General features: G+C 32.0%; 2 protein-coding genes across 3 annotated transcripts in view; both read left to right on the top strand.

Moving 5' to 3' along the window:
- Window positions 1–1486: 1486 nt before the first annotated feature.
- On the top strand, window positions 1487–17132 carry LOC111706524 (GDNF-inducible zinc finger protein 1). Of its 2 annotated transcripts, none has more exons than XM_023479419.1 (23): window positions 1487–1638; window positions 1859–1918; window positions 2568–2616; window positions 2680–3912; window positions 4469–4509; window positions 5338–5420; window positions 5478–5563; window positions 9551–9647; window positions 9826–9847; window positions 10047–10090; window positions 10251–10267; window positions 10784–10858; window positions 11163–11277; window positions 11688–11771; window positions 13088–13252; window positions 14295–14349; window positions 14455–14513; window positions 14767–14859; window positions 15131–15209; window positions 15332–15963; window positions 16176–16233; window positions 16592–16650; window positions 16981–17132. In XM_023479419.1, the coding sequence occupies exons 1-23, from the start codon at window positions 1522–1524 to the stop codon at window positions 17072–17074; spliced, it is 3417 nt and encodes a 1138-aa protein (XP_023335187.1). In that variant the 5' UTR covers window positions 1487–1521; the 3' UTR covers window positions 17075–17132. The 2 variants fall into 2 exon arrangements, with proteins under 2 accessions (XP_023335187.1, XP_023335186.1); XM_023479418.1 differs by having other exon boundaries at window positions 11685–11771.
- The window catches only part of LOC111706525 (heat shock 70 kDa protein 4), a 31158-nt gene continuing 10801 nt past the window's right edge, over window positions 2622–22978 (top strand). Inside the window, exons 1-7 of the mRNA XM_023479420.1 lie at window positions 2622–2631; window positions 11035–11039; window positions 20113–20194; window positions 20978–21178; window positions 21767–21917; window positions 22347–22420; window positions 22799–22926. Coding sequence (XP_023335188.1) covers window positions 20139–20194; window positions 20978–21178; window positions 21767–21917; window positions 22347–22420; window positions 22799–22926 — 610 coding nt within the window. The 5' untranslated portion in view covers window positions 2622–2631; window positions 11035–11039; window positions 20113–20138. The remainder of the gene's footprint in view (window positions 2632–11034; window positions 11040–20112; window positions 20195–20977; window positions 21179–21766; window positions 21918–22346; window positions 22421–22798; window positions 22927–22978) is intronic.

The following is a 22978-nucleotide window of genomic DNA, read 5'->3' as shown; positions in this document are numbered from 1 at the left end:
CCCCCATCCCTGATTCTTTTCCCCTCTACTTACTTTTTCTTATAAGAATCTTGTCCTCTCATTTAAACCATTTCTCGTTCTCTGGTATCTATACATTTTAGGCCCAACAGAGGTTTTACTTATTTTTTCTTATTTTTTCTTCATTCCTCTTCTTTTTTAGGATAGTTTTTTAAATCCTTCTATTTTTTTCTTTTCTGGAACTTCTTTTTTAGATCACTATTGTTTTTTTGTTCTTTTTTATTATTTACTTTACTTCTTTTTATTTTTTTATTTTTTTTTGTTTTTTATTTATTATTTTTTTTTTTCATTTCCTTTTTATCCTCTTATTGTTGGGCTTTTGAAGTCTGTTCTTCTCAGTAGAGGTAATTGTCAGGTTTTCCGTTTCCGGATTTCCTGAGTTTATCTTCTCATGTGTAACAATATTTATAAAACAGGATTACCAAATCAAATTTTGCTTTCTTATTGTTTAAGGTGTTATTTAATTATTTGTATGGCAATATTGAAATAGAAGAAATGCATTGATATTAAAAATGGACCCTTCACCCCGGACTAACCAGAGTTAGAGGCATTCGGTTTCTTCTATTTGAAATCATACGCGTTTTGGTTTATATTTTAACAATCTTTAACCCTATTCCTGCTGTAGTTTTTTTTACATAACTCAAAAAGAATTGGTCTGAGGCTGTTGAAATTTTCTGACTTTTCCTTCATACCCAAAGCCCTCCTTTTAGGCCTAAAACCGGGCTTTAATACTAACTGCCTGAGTCCTCAGGCACACCGCCTTAATGACTGTTTTTTCCTGTAACAAACTAAATCTTTGTTTTGACCCACTTCCACTTGTCAGATTTTGATAAAATTTAGCTTTTTGGAAAGCCTTTGACATAAGAAAACGAATGCACAAGGTTTACGAAAAAAATTGCAAATATTTTGCAAACAACCTGTCAAAGGAAATTTGCACATTTTTAGTTTTTCTTGATTAAAAATCAGGTTGTTTAAAAATTTGCAAAATGTCTTGCATATTTGAAATGGCATGGTCAAGGGCTTTTCAAAAATGTATAATTTTTTATTTTTTGAACAAATTAATTTTTGCAAAAATTTTTACTATATAACTGGATTTTGCGTTAAAAAATTCAATTTTTGCAAATTTGCAAATTTTTTTGCAGATTCTAAAAGTATAGCACAAGACCTTTCCAATTATGTATCATTTGTTATATTTGGACATCAAACATGGGATTTAGAGGGGGGGGGGTCAAATTGACCCCCCCAGCATATCCTGGTTTTCAAGTACCCCAGCAGAGATAGGGTTAAAGTTACGGATTTGTATGTTAAATACTTTTTATTCAAAGCGTATATGCCGGCAAAAAAGTATTTAAGAAAGAAGGCTAAAAAATTATGTTTAATAGGAGAAATTGTGATCGAAAGTCATAGCTTTCTGGAATATTGACAGAACCATTACATGCACGTGCCTTTTCCGTTTTTAATATTAAATATTTCAGTTCACAAGAAGAGTGCGAGAGTATAAACATGGCGGAAGTGGATAAAAGTGATCAGAACAAACATGTTAAAGATAAACGTCTAGAAATGGAAGAAAATTCAAATAAGATGAAAAAGAGACATATACAATGCTCTGGATACTTTCAGGTTACAGAATTAAACAAAGGGACTGTTCTCATAGTTTCAAGTGATTCTCTATTTACAGAAGAGTGCAATTTGCATCCAAGAGCATTTAAACCCTCATCTGAGATATCCTATTTTTTTTCTTTATAGGGCATCATTGAAAATACACCAGCAGTCCCTTTAATAGACATTCAGTACAAAAACTTTTTTTTTCTCTTGTATAATTAAAAAAAAATCTTTTCAGACTTCCGACATTCCGGAATTAAAGAGTTTGATTGGACTTTGCCAGTATTGCAAATCTGAGGTAAACATATTTGTTCCTATTACAAATAGTTTCAATTTGAGAATATTAGTGTTTTTAAATTTTTTTTGCTAATTTAAAATAAAAAAATCTGTGTTATGTGTAATTTGCTTTTAACACCTCTCTGTATTCATTCGGGATTCTTTTGAATATTGTACTTAAAACAATCGCTTTTTAGAGTTTTAACTCAACTAATTTTTATTTTTAACCTTATCTTAAAAATAAATATATTTTTGTAAAGGATCGAAAATAACTGTTTATTTTACTTTTCTTTATAGTATCTTAAAACAAGGATGCTGGAGAAGGAAGTTTCTGGATAGGTCTTCTTAGGGTCACTATTTAATCTGGTGTGTCGCTATATATTCCTTCTGTTTAATCTATGATCGCTCTTTATCTATATTTAGATACTTGGCAAGGTTCATTGTTAGGAACATTACATAACAAATTATTAATAAATTTACAGATATAAATATGTTTAAAAACCACAGGTTATGAATAATAAACAAACATCTCAATACATTTCATATTAACATTCTTTTAACCCTGTTCATCCTGATCCCCCTCCTCTGGTCCCTATCATAGCAGGGTTAAAATATCTAATTTTCTCAACTCTGTTGCAAAATATATATTTTTTTTAAAATTTGTATTTCAGGGCAAGAGTAGAACGAGTGAAAATTTTTTCCGAATAGAGGTACTAAAAGGTAAACTTCACTTCTGTCTTTTTTTGTTGATTGATCATAAATTTAAATTTTTTTTATTGGTAGATTTTGAGGCTGACCTGAAGAAATCGCTGCTTGACAAAGAAAAAGACCGAAGCGATCATTCTGAACCTGACATGAAGATGGAGATAGTAGACGTCAAGAAGCATAAGAAAGAGATAAAGAAACGAAAAAGATCCATTTCAAGGGTTTTTGGTAAAAAAAGACTTGTTATCACCCCATCCGAACAACAAAATATTGAATCGATTCAAAAAGCAACAAGTTTTAATAAAACAACAAGTTTTGAATCCCAAAAAGAAGGTACAGAAAATACTAATGACGAATCAGAAAATCTTGATTTGTTGCTAGAACTGAAAGTTCATGAAATTGAGCCCGAAACAGAAAATACAAATAAATGCCATGAACCACAAATTCAAAACACTACCCCTGCTGTGGACCAATCCCAAGAAACTTGGAATAAGATAATTTCTGAGAAAGTGGATAACAATATGAAAGGATTACTAACTGAACCTAATGATGAAGTTATGAACTATGGCACCATTTCAAATTCTCCAACGTATCCTCAACTCTATAATGAACACCGCACATCTGCAATCACTGTCCAAATTGTAAAAAATGTAGAAGGAATCAAGGAACAATCTGAACTATTAGAAGTTAAACAATCTGATCAGTGTCAGTACAGCAATTTTAAAGAGAAATATCAAGTTGAAGAGAAACAATCTGCTCAGTGTCAGTACAGCAATTTTAAAGAGAAATATCAAGTTGAAGAGAAACAATCTGCTCAGTGTCAGTACAGCAATTTTAAAGAGAAATATCAAGTTGAAGAGAAACAATCTGCTCAGTGTCAGTACAGCAATTTTAAAGAGAAATATCAAGTTGAAGAGAAACAATCTGATCAGTGTCAGTACAGCAATTTTAAAGAGAAATCTCAAGTTGAAGTTAAACAATCTGATCAGTGTCAGTACAGCAATTTTAAAGAGAAATCTCAAGTTGAAGAGAAACAATCAGTGATAAAGAGCAACCCCTACAAGTTCAGCCAAGAAACTCATCAACACTATAAAGTCCGATTGAATGAAGGAAACCAAGACGAAAAGGGGATTCTGATAGAAGAGGAGATACAGAATGATGATGATAATGAGGAAAAGGAGATTCTGAAAGAAGAGCAGATACAGAATGATGATGATGATGATGAAAAGGATGAAGATAATCTCCAGCTGATCAATGAAAATCTGAAGATTGATATTCCCCAAGATGAAGCTGATATAAATGTTCAATCAGGTTGGATTTTGACAACTTTTGAAATGACTGAATTAATTTTAAATTAAGCCGTTTATTCAATTATCTTTTACTAATTTGAAATATAAAATTAACGCTTTTTTTCTGACTCGAAATGTTTTATTTCTGTGAATTTCTCCATTTTTTCTTTAAAGCAAGAAATTCATAAGTCACTTTTGCAGTGAAACTTCAAATGAAAATAAACAGTGTACGAATTTAATGAATTTAAGCCGCGTCTCAAATCATCCAGAAACCGGTTTCAATTGAGCGCAGGCTTAAATCTTAAAAAATTGAATACTATTTTAAGTGGAACCAACCATATTTGAGCCGCGGCTCAAATTCTTTAATTTCGGCCTCAGTTTAGATAAACAAAAACATGCACACTTTATTTTTCGGCCTCGGTTTAGATAAACAAAAACATGCACATATTATCTAATTCATACTTGATCACTATCAGACAAAGCTATTAAGGGTTATACTGTTGTAAATAAGGCACTTATATTGAGCGTACAGCTGCTAAAATTAAATATTCTCTAGTTCTTATAGAGTTTTATTTTAGACTGTGAGGACATGAGAATTATACCAGGAGGGGAGGTTCAAGTAAGAACATTTTTAGTTAATTTGCATATTTTTTCTTATCCGAATTTTCTTTAGAGACTAAAGGATACACATTACACAACCCTTCTACCTCAAAAATCATGCAAAATGAAATGCTAATCCAACCTAAAACAGTCTATATATCACGAAACTTGTTCAAGAGTATTATAGTATACTCGCTTGGGAACCCGGTCGTTTTTAAAATCGATTGTTTTTCAAAACGATCGTTTTTATAAACATTAACGACGAAACTTCGTCAATGATCGTTAATGACGACCCTTCGTTAACGATCGTTAACGAAGAAAGAAAACCGATCTGAAGGGCACCTGTACTTATCATTGAGTATTTTTTTAGAAAATATCAAGAAGTTTTAGCTCCCCCACAACTGTTTAACTTCATGTAAGACAACATTCGATAAAGTTGCATGTATATTTTTTCAAAATCGATCGTTTTTTCAAAAACTGCCGTTTTTATAAAGTTCGTCGTTTCGTTAACGATCGTTAACGACAACTCTTCGTAAACGATCGTTAACAAAATTGTCAATAAAATTTTTTTTCAAAAACGATCGTTAAAAAACAATTGTATAAAAAACGGTCGCAAATCGTTTTTATGAAAACGATCGTTATCAAAAACGATCTTTATTCGTTTTCTAAAAGTTCAAAAACGATTAACAACCCCATTTGCAGTAGTAGTATTTATTGTTTTGTATTTTTAAAGGCTGCACACTCTGCATATTGAACATATTTTTGTCTACAGTCAAACCAATTGAACTCACTGAAACATCTTATCATGAATTGTACAGACTGAAACATATTATCATGAATTGTACAGACTGAAACACCACTGAAGAGAAAAAGAGGAAGACCAAGGAAAATCGTTGCAGAAGAAATCCTAAAAAATAGGAAGAAACTAAGGTAGATGAATGAAATATCTTATTTTATGCATCTTTATTGCAATTTTGATATTTTCAGTGAATCTACAAAAAAGAAGATTTCTGAGAATAACAAGAAGTTTAGCATTTGTAAACTTTGTGGAAGCCATTGCAAAGGATTTAGAGGTCAACCTTATTATATTTTTTATCATTTTTTGGTAAAATTCAAGCAGTTGAATAGAGCCCATATTTTCATATTTATATTTCACTATGATAGATTACAATCAATCAATCACAGTCGTTTTGCCTTACCAGGGTAGGGTGTTTTTAATGGTTGGTCCTAATCCAATATTATGTTCCAGGATTCTCATGCAGGTTAAATCATGCAATTCTGTTCTAATCAAATATGAAATTGATTCAACACAATAAGGATTGAAATATCTGTACTAACAAAGGAATTGCCACACACTCAAATTGTCTAATGTCGATATCTTTCAATCCTGGTGATGTAAATCTTTAAAATTTCATACTTAGATTTTTTGATCTAACAAAATTCATGGTCAAATATCTAAGGTCTACATCATTGGTTGCAAAGATATAGGAATTAGAAAATTAGAATTTGTGGCAAACTATTGTTGTAAAAATGTACTCTATAACAAGTTCTCGAAACACATCTATCCAGGTACAATCCGTTCGATATCAAGACTGAATCCCAGGCTCTAAATGCCACACAGGGACACAAGCGTAGCTATAAAAATCCTGCCACTAATACAGTGTTCAACCAAGACTGAATCCCAGGCTCTAAATGCCACACAGCGACACTCACACAAGCGTAGCTATCAAACAAGCTATATATAAAGATCCCAAAATTAATGATAGGGATGATCCGATGTTCTAAATGTCCCACAGGGACACAATCTACACGGCTACAGTCCCGTGAACTATAAACGCCATGCTACACGGGGCGCGATCTCGTTAGCTATTAGTGTCAATAGTCACTCAATACAGACACTAGCAATCAATTGACCAGTGTTAACTAGGACACAATCCACAAAGCTACAATCCCATGACTAACCAACGCCACTACACAGGGCGTGATCTCGTCAGCTATCGACGTCAATACAGACACTAGCAATCAATTGATCAATGTCTCAAACAGGACACGATCCACACGGCTACAATCCTGTGACTAATCAACGCCACTACACAGGGCACGATCTAAATACAGACACTAGCAAACAATTGACCAGTGTTAACTAGGACACGATCCACACAGCTACAATCCCATGACTAATCGATGTCACTACACAGAGACCCGTTCCACCTGATAGATATATTTTTTATTTCTTTTAGTAAATCATTCTCTCTACAACATAAAGTCAAAAAACGTATATTCACTTTAGAACGGAACTGAGTTGTTGTCAAATATTCTAAGCCCTTTATCTTTCCAACCTGATGGTTTAAATCTTTGATATTTCAATATTAAAGTTCTACAACATCGGGTTGCAAAGATAGTGATTAAAATTAGATTTTGTGGCATAAACTCATTTCATTTCATTTAAACTTGAAATGAAAAACCATTTGTCTTTGCTGTCATATTCATCAATCATCTCTTACATTAATAGATTAGAGACGTTTTGAAACGGTTTGATTGGCAGAATTATTGTTACACTTTTAAAAATATAACTCAGCCCTCATAGCCTTCAGTTATACAACGTTACACTTTTTATAACTTGAACTTTCAAATAGAAATCCTTTCGATATGATATTCAATCAAATCACAATTTATTTTTCAAATGTTAGACTTTCAAGCTCCCCTTTAAAATAAATTTTTTTTTTTTGCTTTATGGTCAAACATGTTGTAGATATTAGAAAAAAATAATACATTACAACAAAAGGCTAATGTTAGGGGTATATATACCTCTATCGTTAATGTTTAATGTTAAAGTTAGGTATAAGCTCCTGTAACGTTAACGTTCAACATTCATGTTATGTAAAATATATCCAAACGTTTCATATTATTGTAACGTACATTTAACGTTATGATACGATATCCATCTCTACAATACAGACTAATCAACACCACTATACAGGGCCCGATCTCGTTAGCTATCGATGTCAATACAGACACTAGCATTTAATAAATCAATACCAATACTCAAGGTATGATCTCCACTCGTATGTTTCAACGAAAACCAAATTACTTCTAATACCATAATAGGAGCAGAGTTTCAATCAACTAATTTTATTTAATACCTTATGTCACAAAGTTAACAGGAATTGACATAGTTACAATTCCTATGATGTTATCATTAACACATAGTTACATATTTATCAAACAGTTAAAGTTAATATACATATTTATAGGATTAGAGAGAATAGATATAACGCAGTTAAGCTATCTCCGCACATGTTTTATAGCGTAGTTTAAGTATGTCGCATGATTTAAGCTAATCATGTTAAGTATTAAATTGAAACGTAGTTCGAATGAATAATGTCATTATGCCTAAGTTTAAAGAGTCACGGAAGTTCGTAGTAAGATTTTGACTCCACTGGAGACCACCGGAGGGAATTCTTTTTCACTGGAGGTGTTTGTAAAAAGGCTTTTTACATTTCAAAATTTTACGCAGGGTGATTTACATTCCACTGGAGGGATTCAGATATCTTTCCTAGGGGTTTATAATTCCACTGGAGGGATTCAGATATCATTTCTGGGGGTTTATAATTCCACTGGAGGGATTCAGATATCTTTCCTAGGGGTTTATAATTCCACTGGAGGAATTCAGATATCCTTCCTGGGGGTTTATAACTCCACTGGAGGGATTCAGATATCTTCCTAGGGGTTCATAATTCCACTGGAGGGATTCAGATATCCTTCCTTCCATAACTTTTTAATTCCACTGGAGGGATTAAGAAATCCTTCCTGGTGGTTTTTAATTCCAATGGAGAGATTCAGAAATACTTCCATGAGGTTTGTAGTTCCACTGGAGGAATTCAGATATCCATCCTAACCTAACTGAATCCCTCCAGTGGAATTATAACCCCCCGGGAAGGATATCTGAATCCCTCCAGTGGAATTATAAACCCCTTGGAAGGATAACTGAATCCCTCCAGTGGAATTATAAACCATTTGGAAGGATAACTGAATCCCTCCAGTGGAATTATACACCCCTTGGAAGGATAACTGAATCCCTCCAGTGGAGTTATAAACCCCTATGAAGGATAACTGAATCCCTCCAGTGGAATTATAAACCAATTGGAAGGACATCTGAATCCCTCCAGTGGAATTATAAACCCCTTGGAAGGATATCTGAATCCCTCCAGTGGAATTATAAACCCCTTGGAAAGATAACTGAATCCCTCCAGTGGAGTTATACACCCCTATGAAGGATAACTGAATCCCTCCAGTGGAATTATAAACCCATTGGAAGGACATCTGAATCCCTCCAGTGGAATTATAAACCCCCAGGAAGGATATCTGAATCCCTCCAGTGGAGTTATAAACCCCTTGGAAGGATAACTGAATCCCTCCAGTGGAATTATAAACCCATTGGAAGGATAACTGAATCCCTCCAGTGGAGTTTATAAACCCCCAGGAAGGATATCTGAATCCCTCCAGTGGAATTATAAACCCCTGGGAAGGATAACTGAATACCTCCAGTGGAATTATAAACCCCCAGGAACGATATCTGAATCCCTCCAGTGGAATTATAAACCCCTTGGAAGGATAACTGAATCCCTCCAGTGGATTAATAATAGAGTGTATACGATAAATCTAGTACTTTTCCTACAAAGGAATTGAGTTTTTGCAACAAATTCTGATTTTCTAATCATTATATCTATCTAGTGGAGTTATACACCCCTATGAAGGATAACTGAATCCCTCCAGTGGAATTATAAACCCCTAAGAGGATATCTGAATCCCTCCAGTGGAATGTAAAACACCCTGCGTAAAGTTTTAAATTGTAAAAATCATTTTTTGAAACCCCTCCAGTGAAAATAAAATCCCTCCGGTGGTCTCCAGTAGAATCGAAATCTTACTACGAACTTCTTTGAGTCAAGTTTAAAACATTAAATCATTAATATGTACAACGTACTGCAGTTTTACAGAATATCATATTTCCACGATTTTTGACAGCTACATTATAATATCAAAATTAATATTTTGTACAGGTCTTGTGGATCACATGTACAGAGATCACCCGACCCATAAACCATGGTCATGTACATACTGTCCTGTACAGACTCCTTTTGTGAAAACACTGTATAGGAATTGTACTCTTTGAAAGTTGGGAAATTTTGGTTACTTTTGCATTTTTTTGAAGTAAATTTTCAAAGTTAAAACATGGAATATTATATGAATTTGACATGGAACTTGATTTTTTTTTACAGTACCTCTAAGTGAACTCTTTTGTTCTAATTTTTTATTGTTAAGAGTATAATTTTAGACATTTGAAAGTTGTTCATCAGGTGAGACAAAAACGAAACTTTTTATAAACATTTTTTTATGTTAAATACAATTTATTTATTTATATATATATACATTATATTATGTTCAAAATATTTTCAAACGGAGTTTTGTTCCTTAAAATTATAAATAATCAAAGTGAGAAATTTTAATATACAAAAATATTTTGTTCTGTTTTCTGAATATTTTCATATCTTTCAGGTTAATGAAAGCTTTTGTTCGATCTGTGGGAAAAAATACAGCAGGAAAGCAAGTTGCACACGGATAATAATAAATTTTTTATAGTTCGCATTCGAATTTAATAAGCAAAAATAGAATAGAAGTTCTACAATCTTTATATTTAAATATTATTTTTTAATATAAATATTGTTTAAACTTAAAGATTAATGTGTACTTGCTTATTAGGGCTCAGTCAATGCTAGGGATCAATCCAAATCTATTTAAAAATTTCTTTTTATAAAAAGAGAATTAAAACATTTCACAATTAGTACAGATGTTATTAAAGGTTTGTTTATCTATAAGAAGAAAAACAACAAATTATCTGTTCAATATTTTATTTAAAAAAAAAACAAATTGTTTCATGCATCTCTAGATACAATCTTTAGTTTGATAAATGATTTCATTTTGCATAAATATTTATATATTGGTTTACACAAAAAAAAGTGTACTTCAATTTCTAACTTGAGGAATGTAGTCTTTCACATAAACTCAAATTTTCTAATCCCAATACCTTTGCAACCTGATGGTGTAAACCTTTAATGATATTTCAAACTTAGATTATTCTATTTAAAGAATTCATAGATTTTGTTTTTCCAATATATATACAAACATCTCGATTTATTGCAAAAACAGAACACACAAAAATGATGTAAGTATTTCTAGAAATATTTTCCACTATTATTGGCACGGAAAAGATTTGAATAATAATCTTGTATCAGCTCACATGAATAGACATACTTCTCTTCCTGATGATTTCAGCTGTGCAATATGCCATGATATCTTCAATACTAAAGGAACAGTAAAAAAACTTAAAAATAAAAATACTATTTAGTGTCTTTATAAATCGAAGGGACTGTTCAGTGTTTATCTATTTTACCGTCTTCTGAGTTTGTAGATATAAAAACGTATTTTTTAATCCTAGTAATCAGAAACTTTAAAAACGATTGACTATTTTATTTTAATAAAAAAGAAAAGAATTTGTTATTTTGGGCATAACAGCAAAGGTTATTTTGAAAGAAATTAATGATTGATAAAGTTTAAACAAGTTATGTTTTGCAAATAGTTTTTTGTTAAATACTATATTTTTTATTGAATTAGAAAAACTTGAAATTCACGTGGGCAAGCAGCACAATGATGGATTTAAGTGTAATCATTGTGAAAAATCATTTTGTGAAATGAGTACATTGAGAGAACATAGAAAAATCCACACAAGGGACACTTTTTTTTACATGCAAAAAACTGAAACGACCGGAAATTGTTTATTTGTCAAAATTTTCTTTCGTTTTAAGATATGTTTTTTTAAATTTAAAGTCTGATAATAATGCTCTTAAATCATTTAAATATATCTTAAAAGTATTTTCTCAAATGGTAACTTTTCAGTTTCCTGGTTTGAGGGGTTCCGGATCCGCAAAATTTTTTTAATTGGTTCTTTAAGTCTACAGCATGAAAATACGAGAGAAAACTTTTTTTTTTAAAATTTTTTGTTCGTAACAAGAAATGATCAAATCAAGAAATTTTCAGGACCTGCAAACGTCTTTTTGTTTAGCTAGCCTAGGAGCCACAAAAAGAACGTAAAAAACGTGTCTTTAAAACCTTTCATAAAAAATGTGCTTATATAAGTAGAGAACGACCTTTCCAGTGCAACCAGTGTGGAACAACATTCACCTTTATTTCAACCTTTAACTCACATATGAAGATGCATCTCAGGTAGCGTTCACAGATTTTGAAGTTTTTTTAATGAAAATTCATTATTTTGTTGCCAAAACATATTTAATAGCAGTGTTTTTTTTAGTTTATTTTCCTGTTTTATTTGATTACTTTTTAATAATAGAGTGTATACGATAAATCTAGTACTTTTCCTACAAAGGAATTGAGTTTTTGCAACAAATTCTGATTTTCTAATCATTATATCTATCTTTTTATCCCTATGTTGTAGACCTTTAATATTTCAAACTATGAATTCTGTTAGATCAAATAATCAATGTTTGAAATATTAAAGGTTTAAATCATCCGGTTACAGAAATATAGAGATTAGAAAATTTGAGTTTGTGACAAAAACTCAATTTCTTTGCTACATTGAACGATCTTTCTTAATTAAAATTAGTTTCACCTGAAAATTTTGATATTTGACATGCAAAAATGTGTATTTTGAGCTAACCTAACACAAACAAATTTTTAGTTTTTGTTTACATTAAAGGTTTGAATAGCAACACAACTATATAGCAATAATTAAGTTTGATATATGTTTACAAAGCAAATAGTTTTATTAAAGTAAGTTATTGAATCACTTATCAAGTAAAAAAAGACACTGTACAGTGTACACTGTACACTGCACAGTGTACAACTGCTGTTTAAAGTCATAACTTAGCCTAAAAGTGTTTACTTTCTATTCCAAAGTTTTCTGGCTTTTACTGCATGTAAATAGATATATAAGCTCGAACTTATATCTGTAAAAACGGATGGAAAAAATTTGTTGAGATGTTTTGAGTGAGCCAATGGGTACCCCGGAGTGACATGCACTTTAACATTGTAAAATTTTTTTAATTTCACAGGAAGATATGATATATCGCCTTTAATACATAATATATAATTAACATACGGTCAAAAACAGTAAGCCATTTATATATACAAACAGACACCCAGACATGTTTTTCTGTTTGTAATTGTATCCAATAAACATTAAAACGCCTGAACCGATCGGGCCCAAATTTTGTGCGGGACCTCACATGACCCCAGGGAATGATTATGAATAAACAAAATTTCAAAAATTAGTCTCCAACAAAATTTGATTTTCATTAAATTTCAAAAATCCATGAAATTTTTTTTAAATCCGCGAATTTTTTGTTTGTTTTTGTTTTACAATGTTATACAAAGAGACAATTTTCACAGTTGAAATAGAAGATGAGCACAAAGCTTCCTGAAAGTCAAGTAAAAAATGTCTAAACACCCGAATTAACTTCAAAATCATTATTTTCAAAAGAAATCCGGAAATTACCAACAATTGTAATTAATATATTATATAGGAAGGAAGGTTTGACAGAGGATGAATCTAGTATGCCCCTCTACTATCCCTGTGATATATGTGATAAATCATACGTGAATGCTGCTGGATTAAAACTACACAAGCGACATGTTCATGACAAATTTTCAGAAAATTTTCCCTGTGATGTTTGCGGTAAATCATTCAGGTGAAGTGAACAAGATTATTTTTAAAAATTGACTATTGTTCATATTTCAATTAACCCTCCATGTTAAGCGGGGCATACCCTACTTTAACTATACAAAGGTGTCCTTTAAAGGGAGTGACCGGCTATGTAAGGTAGTTAAACTGAGTATGCAGTGTTGTGGAAAACTTCTTTCGGATTTATTTGAGACATATTAAACTTTTTAAAGATCTGTAAATCCTGAGTTTGAGCGCAAATTCGACGTTCAAAACTTCTACTTTGGGATTGGATACGTTTTCAGAATTAGTTTTTCTTAACTATTAAATAACGACAAAGAAAAATAAAGTAAAAATTATACATTAATCTAATTAGATGGTTAGGAACATATTTCTCAAAAGAAATTTGTCAATAAATCAATGCTAGAATCAATTATTTCGTTTTAATCATTATATTGAATTTCTTTTCTTTTTCAAATGTCGTCTTTTCAATAATAAGTTCAGAAAATCTGCGAACATCTTTGTGAATAATGAGAACTAGAATAATAAGAAAATAGCAACTAATAATTGAACAAGATTACTTATTTTCGATGATAAGATTAATTTTTATTTTCTCAACATATGTCTATAGTTTATTGTAGAACTTTTTTAAAATTTTATGTCGTCGTTATTTAATAATTTCAAAAAACTAATTTAAAAACGTATCCACCCCCAAAGTAGGAGTTTTGAACGTCGAATTTGCGCTCAAACTCAGGATTTACATATCCTTAAAAAGTTTAACATGTCTGATATAAATACGAAAGAAGTTTTCCACAACACTGCATACTCAGTTCAACTACCTTACATAGCCGGTCACTCCCTTTAATCTAATTAATAATGTAGAAGATATCGTTGTTTGGAAGTGATTATATCGGAAAATTCACTTAATTTTTCGCTAATTACTCTTTAGAGAAACCAAAATTGAAAATAATTAAATTACTGTAAGAGAAACATGGAAACTTACTTATACAGTCTCATTATGTGAAGAATATTTTAAGAAAGCAGGGAAGTGAAGATTTTTTTACTTTTAGAAGGAGAGAGTTGCTAAAACAACACTATGAGAGAAACCATACTGATACTCCAAAGGAATTAAAATTATTTAATTTTACATATTTTTTAAAGTTTTTGTTTTAAATCTGATCAGCAAAATTTGAATCATACTCGTGTTATAATAATTTTAAAATTTTACAGTTTTCATGTGAGTTCTGTGGTCAGAGATTTGGAAGAAAATATCACTTGAAACGTCACATGTAATTAATTTAACATATATCATCATTGATTACTTATTAACATTAGATTTTACATTGTAAATTGTCCATATTGGAGAAACAAGGTTATCACTCTTGCAGATAGAAAACTATGGGTTGTAAATGAATTTCCTTGAAGATTGGTGGTATTGATAAAAAATTAAAAAATACGCCTTGTTGCTGTACATTTTGGTTTCTATACGTTCTGTTGCTGTAATGTTTGACTCTGATTTTATCATATTTTTTATACAAATAGAACCATTCATTCTGGCGAGGGATTCCCTTGTGATCTATGCAGTAGGGTTCTGAAGAGGGAGGATAGTCTAAAACTGCACAGAAAGTCTCATAGGTAAATGTGTGATTTCAAAGGGAGTTGCATATTCTATTCACAATAGTACCCTTAACACCTTTATCTTAGTAACAATGAGAATGATTTTCACGTTTATCTGTCTTTTTTATTGTTGAATTCTGAAAAACCACATTTTAAAAATGTAAATTTCCAGTTTTGTTCATGTCAATATTCGTATAGGTTTTGTCAATAGTTTGGCATGCCACTCCGTGTAAATGGAGGTTCACTTGTAAATACATAAACAGTCCCTTTATAATGTTTTTTTAATCAGTACCAAAGTGGGTTTGGAAGATGAAGACTCGCTTCCTGGTTTAGATTATTTAGAGGAGGTGCAGGGCAAAACAGAGGAGGTACAACAAGTTTCATTTAGCCACTTTAAAACAAGACCATTTTTAAAATATTATTTTATTTTCGTTTTCTCTAATTTAAGTTAATTTTATTTTGTATACTTATTTTATTTTTAATATTTTAGATCTCTTCAAAACATTCTAAAAATAAGTGTGATCTTGAATCAAAGAGCCTGAATCAGTCAATCCATGTACTTGAAACCTTGAATTTTCCTCAGAATCTACAGCCTCAAGTAATGACTCTATCTGACGCACCGAAGGCTTCAGATGCTGATCAAGCACTGCAAAACCATTTGGAACCCCTTGACGCCTTTATTCTTGAGAGACAGTCTTTTCTCAACAGAAATATTGATCCAAGTAAACTAGGAGTGTTAGAAGTTCCAGTAAAAAATACTAATGTTTTAAATGATGATCTTCAGATGCCTAATCAAAGGCAGATAAACTTGCTTGATCAAATAAATGATCATCAACCCGTGTTCCCTCATCAAGGAGAATCTTCAACACCATATCACAACACGGTGAAGAGGCCGATACCAAGAAGATTTCCTATTTCCACATTTTTACCCTTTGAAGGTTCAAATGTTGAATCTGTTTCAACGGTGGCTCAAGACGTTCCATTCCCAGAAATAGGAATTATTGAAGAACCATGTAAGAATATCACAGAGGCTTTATTCCCGGTGGAACATGACATCAGTATTCTTCAAGAGGAACAGGAGAGACTTGAAGCAAGGACCCCTTTTCTGGAGGAACTTTCCAGGTAGAGAATTGTCTTAAATTAATAAATTTTAATAGTGGGTTACCCACAAATTATAAGACTTCAGAGACGACTGAAGGGAATTTATACTTTCAATTTCTTTATATATTTATGATTCCTTCCAACTATAAACTTTTTTCATTTTTTTACTAAATCATGTATTTATTAGACATCACAACTTTCAACAAAATTTTAGTTTAATTTTTCTTTTCAAGGTCAGTAAGTCCTCTGAGTAATGCTGATGTAAACAGAGTGCTTTGTCTGCCACCTCAGGTCACTTATAATTATATTTTTTATTAGATAATAAATAATTTAATTTGCATCTTACTGTAACCACTATCTTTGTTTGTTATAACTTTCACTGCTTTATTCTATCAAGTTTAAAAAAGAGGATTAGATTTTAGAAAGTAAATGTTAGTTTATTGAGACCAGTTTTCCTTGTACGGTGAGAACCATACAACTCTGGAATAGGAAGACGACTTATAATTTATGACTGTAAATAATTGACTGAACATCAGGCATAGCAATTGTTGCTTTAATGACGTCTTTCTATTTCTCAGTTTTCTGGTTCTTACTGTAGTTGAGTTTTTTTTTACAGCGCACAATAAAAATCCAATGCATGTATTTGCAGGACCAGATCTCTGATAATATTCCTATTCTTGAGCCACACATGTCTACTCCTATCAATAGGTAATTTCTTTAACGTTCCTCATTTTCTAAAATTTTACGTTGGCCATGAAACATTCCTGACCCAAATTGGTCTAAAGAATGTGGAGTAGGATTTCCGGTGAAAGAAAACTTTCGCAAAAAAATGAGAAATTTCGTGAAAAAATTTCTTTCATATTTCGCCAACTTTTTCTTTTTTTGCGAAATTTTCGGCAAAACAAAACTTTTCGCCAAACGATTTTTTCATCTAATATGGAGGCAAAAATATTTTTTACAAGTAATTTAAACGTAAAATTCATTCATTTATTAAAAAATGTAGATAAAATCTCATATTCAATCTTTGCTCCATTATAGGTCATCAGATCATATTGAGCTTACTATTGCAAACAGTATCCAACCCAGGCGATCAGTTATCATGATGAATAAGAAAAAAGGAGATATATTTTAAATGCAGAAATTATAAAATCAAATTTTAATAGCAAAAATTATAAAATCATATTGTAAATGTAAATACAGAAATTAAAAAATCATATTGTAAATGTAAATACAGAAATTATAAAATCATATTGAAAATGTAAATACAGAAATTATAAAATCATATTGAAAATGTAAATACAGAAATTATAAAATCATATTATATTATTATTTCAGTGTAGTTGGCGATAAAAATATTCAGGGATTTGAATCTGCAAAATATTATTTGAAAGCTAATAGAATTTAGTACTTCTTAAATACAGTGGTAGGCGATTATATCAATATAATGAAGAAAATTACCAAGCAGGCATAATCTCAGGAATTTCCCGGAAATGTCTCCTCTTTTTTTTACTGGAGACTTTATATGAGTATAGACAGGAGTATTAGTACATAGAATATTGGATGGAGTACAGTACGTGCAGTGGGCGATTATATTGATACAATGAAGACGATTTTAGACTTCAATTTTGATTTATATCAAGCATGGATACGCTAAACATAGATGTCAAGATAAACTGTAAATTAAAAAAGGTTCTCTTTGATTACTTGTAAACTTATAATTCAAAAAAAGCTTGCTAACAATCAAAACTTAAATTAAAAAGTTGTCTTCGTTGTATTGATATAATCGTCTACCACACCACTGTATTAGCAGAATATTGGATGATATACATATATGCAGAATATTGGAAACTTCATTAGAATATAATTATAATATAATTTTAGAGGGATTAAGCTTATAATAAAGAATTTATTATACCGAATATTGGCCAGGATTTCTTGAAGGGAACGTTAGTAGAATATTGGTGGTGATATTAGTAGAATATTGGAGAGGATAATAGTATAATATTGGAGGGGATAGTAGAATATTAGAAGGGATAATAATAGAATATTGGAAGGGATATAAGAAGAATATTGGAAGGGATAATAGTAGAATATTGGAGGGGATAATAGTAGAATATTGGAGGGGATAATAGAAGAATATTGGAGGGGATAATCGTAGAATATTGGGGGGATAATAGTAGAATATTGGAGGGGATATTAGTAGAATATTGGAGGGAATCTATTATTAGAATATCGGAGGAGAGAATAGTAGGGGATATTAGTAGAATATTGGAGGGGATAGTAGTAGAATATTGGAGTCCGGATAATAGTAGAATATCGGAGGGAATTAGTAGAATATTGGAGGGGATACTAGAAGAATATTGGAGCGGGTCTATTAGTTGAATATAGGAGGGGATAATAATAGAATATTGGAGGGGATAGTAGTAAATATTGGAGGAGATGGAATTGGAGGGGATATTAGTGGATTTTTTTTTGGGATTTTAGTGGAATATTGGAGGGGATATCATATTAGTAGAATTGGAGGAGTTATTAGTGAAATATTGGTGCTATCTCATTTGAACTACTGCCGTTTGAACTATTGTTCATTTGAACTATTGTTCATTTCAACTACTGCACGTGGGACCACGTGAGTAGTTGAAATGAACAATAGTTCAAACGAGTAAATATATTGCTCATTTGAACTATTTTTTAGTTCATTAAACTATTTTCATTTGAACTATTAAAATATTATTAATGAAATAAACAAAAAATAGTTCAAATGAACATNAGATCTTGCCCCCCCCCCCTCGCTAAATCTTATATCTTGTATTGGTCACTGAAACTGTAATTTCGGACACAAATATCACATAAAACTATCTCCACTCTATCCACATGGTTGCCAATGGCACGTGTTGGTGGAGGTGGATTGTAATGTATGCAGCTATGGATCAGCTGAAGGAGCTGAAGTGAATAGAGGGCCCGCAGGTCCCGCAGGCCCGTGGGAGGAGACAGTCAAAGGGGCCGGGCAATATCACGTTGAGAGTAAGAGTAAATCACATTTGAACTATTTAAGTGTTTTAACTAATATTTTATTTGAAATTTAACTATTTTTTTCTCATTTAAACTATTTCATTTGTACTATTTTTTTTTTCATTTGAACTAATGTTTTTGTTCATTTAAACTATTTTTTTGTCCTTTTGAACTATTATTTTGTTCATTTTAACTATTTTTTTTTGTTCATTTGAGCTATTTTCATGTTCATTTGAACTATTTTTATGTTTATTTGAACTATTTTTTTTTCATTTGAAGTATTTTTTTTTCATTTGAACTATTTCATTTGAACTATTTTCATGTTCATTTGAACTATTTTTATGTTAATTTGAACTATTTCATTTGAACTATTTTTATGTTCATTTGAACTATTTTCATGTTCATTTGAACTATTTTTATGTTCATTCTGTGTAATGTTTATCTAATTAATTGTCATGAATATAACTTTATGGAGAAAATTTTAAAACTGAATTGGGGTAGAAAAATTAGTTCAAATGAGCAAGAAATGCGTTGATTTAAACTACAGGATATGACGTCATGTCAGTAGTTCAAATGAACAATAGTTCAAACGAACAATAGTTCAAACGTACCATAGTTCAAACGGCAGTAGTTCAAATGCGGATCCACCGAAATATTTGAGAGGATATAGAATAAAACTTAAGTTTTATGAAGACAAAAAAATAGTTTTAAATTTATATGTTGTGTAATAAACAAGAACAATGTTTATTGTATAATTCTTTAAATAAATATCTTCATTATTCACCGCACGTAATGACTATTATAATCATCAATTCCATCAACACTCGTAATATATCCGTATGAAGGGGCCGCTGCGGAACAGTATTATTCCACCAATCAGAGTCAAGCTTGATTTGTTCCCACCAATAGAAATCCAGGAATAGAAGTCTGTAGAATTCTATGGAAAGAATGATGAACCAATCAGCGCCGCATGGAACCGGGTTGTGTAAAACGATGGAAAGTACAAGTTTTGCCAGAAAATTCGAGAAAAACGACGAAAGAATTAGTTTTCCGTTAACGTCAGTTTCAAATCAGAACACCAGAACTGGTTTGAAGTGAACTAATAGTAAACAAATGCAATTCAGTCAATATTGTTTAATTTGCAATTAAACTACTCTTTTCAGAGCAAAAACAAGTGAAAAGTAAAAATGTCTGTTGTAGGAATAGATTTTGGAAATGATACATGCTATATATCTGTAGCAAGGTTAGTACTCAATCAAATTTGGATTTTATTTAAAGAAAATCATGGTATACCCGTCCTCATACAATTTACCCCCCCCCCCCCCCTCGCCCTAATGTCAGATTTTTTTCTTCAAATTTCTTCAATATTAAACTACAGATGCTATTTCAATTTAATATTTTCACATTTATTCATTTCGAGAGGGATATTCAACTCGAAAGAACAACTATGATTTAATTCTATTGGACCCCCACCGCCCCCCCCCCCTTCTATCAATTTTGTACATGGATCTCACATGCAACACAGGGATATAATTGGCCATGTGGCCCGGCCCTTGTCTGTCCTAGCCGCGGCACTCGGCCCCCAGTCTGTCTGTCCTAGCCGCGGCGCTCGGCCCCTAGCCTGTCCTTGCCGTAGCGCGCGGCCACCTAAGCCTGTCCTTGCCGCAGCGCTTGGCTCAGAAATTATCTTAGCCTAATTATAACCCGAAAATAATAAAAAATAAAAGAATAATTTTGCTGTAAATTAGTGAACATGTAAAAATTGAAATGAGTGGGGAGATCCAAAAATTCTTAATAGGACGGGCCCATCAATTTTGTACATGCCTCTATATATGTAACACATCGGCATAGTTAACATGCGGCACCCTAGTCCGTCTTAGTCGTAGCGCCTAGCCAAGAAATTGGCCTTTTTCCCCTGAGATAAAACAAGCTAGATATATTTCCAATTCAAAATTTATGGGAAAGGAGAGGGGGGGGGGGGGGCGAAAAAAGTTGACAAGTATCAAGCCACTAACTTAATATTTAGGCAAGGAGGTATCGAATCTATCGCCAACGACTATTCTCTTCGAGCCACGCCCAGTTATGTCGCTTTCGGCGAGAAACAGAGAACAATGGGCGTGGCTGCCAAGTCCGGACAAATGACTAATGTCCCAAAAACCTTCTTTGGATTCAAACGTCTGCTCGGCCGGAAGTTCGACGATCCTCAAGTCCAAGATGAACTTACCAGGTTTATATCCGGCTTATTATTATTCTACAGTAATAATGGAAGACATTAACATTACTTAGCATGAAACATATTTGTTAGGGTAAATTTTTCAATAATCATGGAAGACCTTTCTATATGAAAGGAACAAATGAAGATGGATGAGAATAAGAAAACGAAGATTGACTCCTACAATTTTATCATCTTCTTTTAATTAACTGTATGAGCCGTCCACATTTTACTATTTACTTTATAAGTAATACAAATTTTACAATTAACTTCATAATAAATTAAAATGTTAGTATTACAACTTTTTATGTAATAAAAATGAACTATGTTACAACGAACAGAAATTGTGTTTGGCAAACCCTGTAACTCATGAAATGCCATATCAATCGAAAAGAGTATTATTAGTAAATTTCAAACTTAAATAATGTATAGTCTTCAAATTAACATTACAAGATCATGTTGTTCAAATAAATTTAAACAAACAAGAAGACTTTTCGTCCTAAAATAGAACATGCATGGCTCTATGTTTTCTGGCAAAGAAACTTTAACAATAGAAACTTTTTTATGTAGGTCGTAACTATGATATTTATAATATTTTATTAGGTTACCATTTGAAGTTCAAAAGAATGAGGATGGAAATTGCGTTATTTCGGTGGACTTCTTGGGACAGAAGAAACAGCTGTCTCCAGAACAGCTGACAGCGGCACTTTTTACTAAACTCAAGCTAACAGCAGAAACAGCCCTCTCAGCTGTGGTGAGTCAAAAGATGATCAATGCTTGATCCTCTCTTTTTCTTAATCTCGAGACTAACCTTGTACTGTATCTTGAAAAGTGTATAAAATTCAACCAATCAGAGTCGCGTATCAGAAGCCGGGAAATTAAAAATTTTGCGCGCCATTTAATCATAAACAGAAAAGGCAGGGACTATCTTAATTTTGATAAATCTGTTTCTTATTTGTCTGAGCTAAATCCAAAAAGCGTGGAATAAGCAAGATATTAAAAGTGTCCACATTGGAAATTCGATCAAGCAGTCGGGATTAAAGATTTCCAATTCTAAAGTTCCCAGCTCAGAAAATTAAGAGTAAAAAATCATCATCAATCACCATTACTCCGACTGAAAGATAACCCTTATAACAGATTATCTTAACTGTCAAAAAGTGAATTATATGTATAAATTATGAAGGTGAATGATGTTGTAATCTCTGTTCCATCTTACTTCACTGACGCGGAAAGACGAGCACTGTTAGACTCTGCTAGGTAAGTTTTAAAATCCAGTTTATTCTGATTGAGAAACCTAAGTTTTTAAATTTGCAACTTTGCAATTAAAAGAATTATATGGAAAACGGGGACGGAATGACTTATTATGATATCTACTTAGCCTCAGTGCCTAGGATCTTATTATTGTTGATACTTTTTACAAATAAAAAAGTGTAATTATAAAAGAAATTCGTTGCTTTTTTATTCTTTCAGAAAATCGGAAATAATATGTTCATTCTCAATCTTTAATAGCTGAAAGTGTAATGATAGCAAAACCTAGGTATCTTATTTTGCTTGGATCCGGATCCAGGATGCCAAAATAGTGCCAATCCAACGTGATATTCTTGAGTGTATAAATGACACAAAGAAATGATTTAGGATTGCTGGTCTGAATGTACTGAAACTAATGAATGAAACCACGGCTACTGCACTGGCCTACGGGATTTACAAACAGGATCTACCCGAGTCGGACAAACCGGCCAGAAATGTCGTCTTCGTTGACGTTGGTAAGTAGTCATTAGATCTCAGAGGTGTTTATTATCCAGAACAGGATATGAC

The sequence above is a fragment of the Eurytemora carolleeae genome, unplaced genomic scaffold (assembly GCF_000591075.1).
Source record: "Eurytemora carolleeae unplaced genomic scaffold, Eaff_2.0 scaffold729, whole genome shotgun sequence".
Lineage (NCBI taxonomy): Eukaryota > Metazoa > Arthropoda > Copepoda > Calanoida > Temoridae > Eurytemora > Eurytemora carolleeae.
The sequence above is the reverse complement of the archived record's forward strand: the minus strand, read 5'-3'. Positions and strand labels throughout refer to the sequence as shown.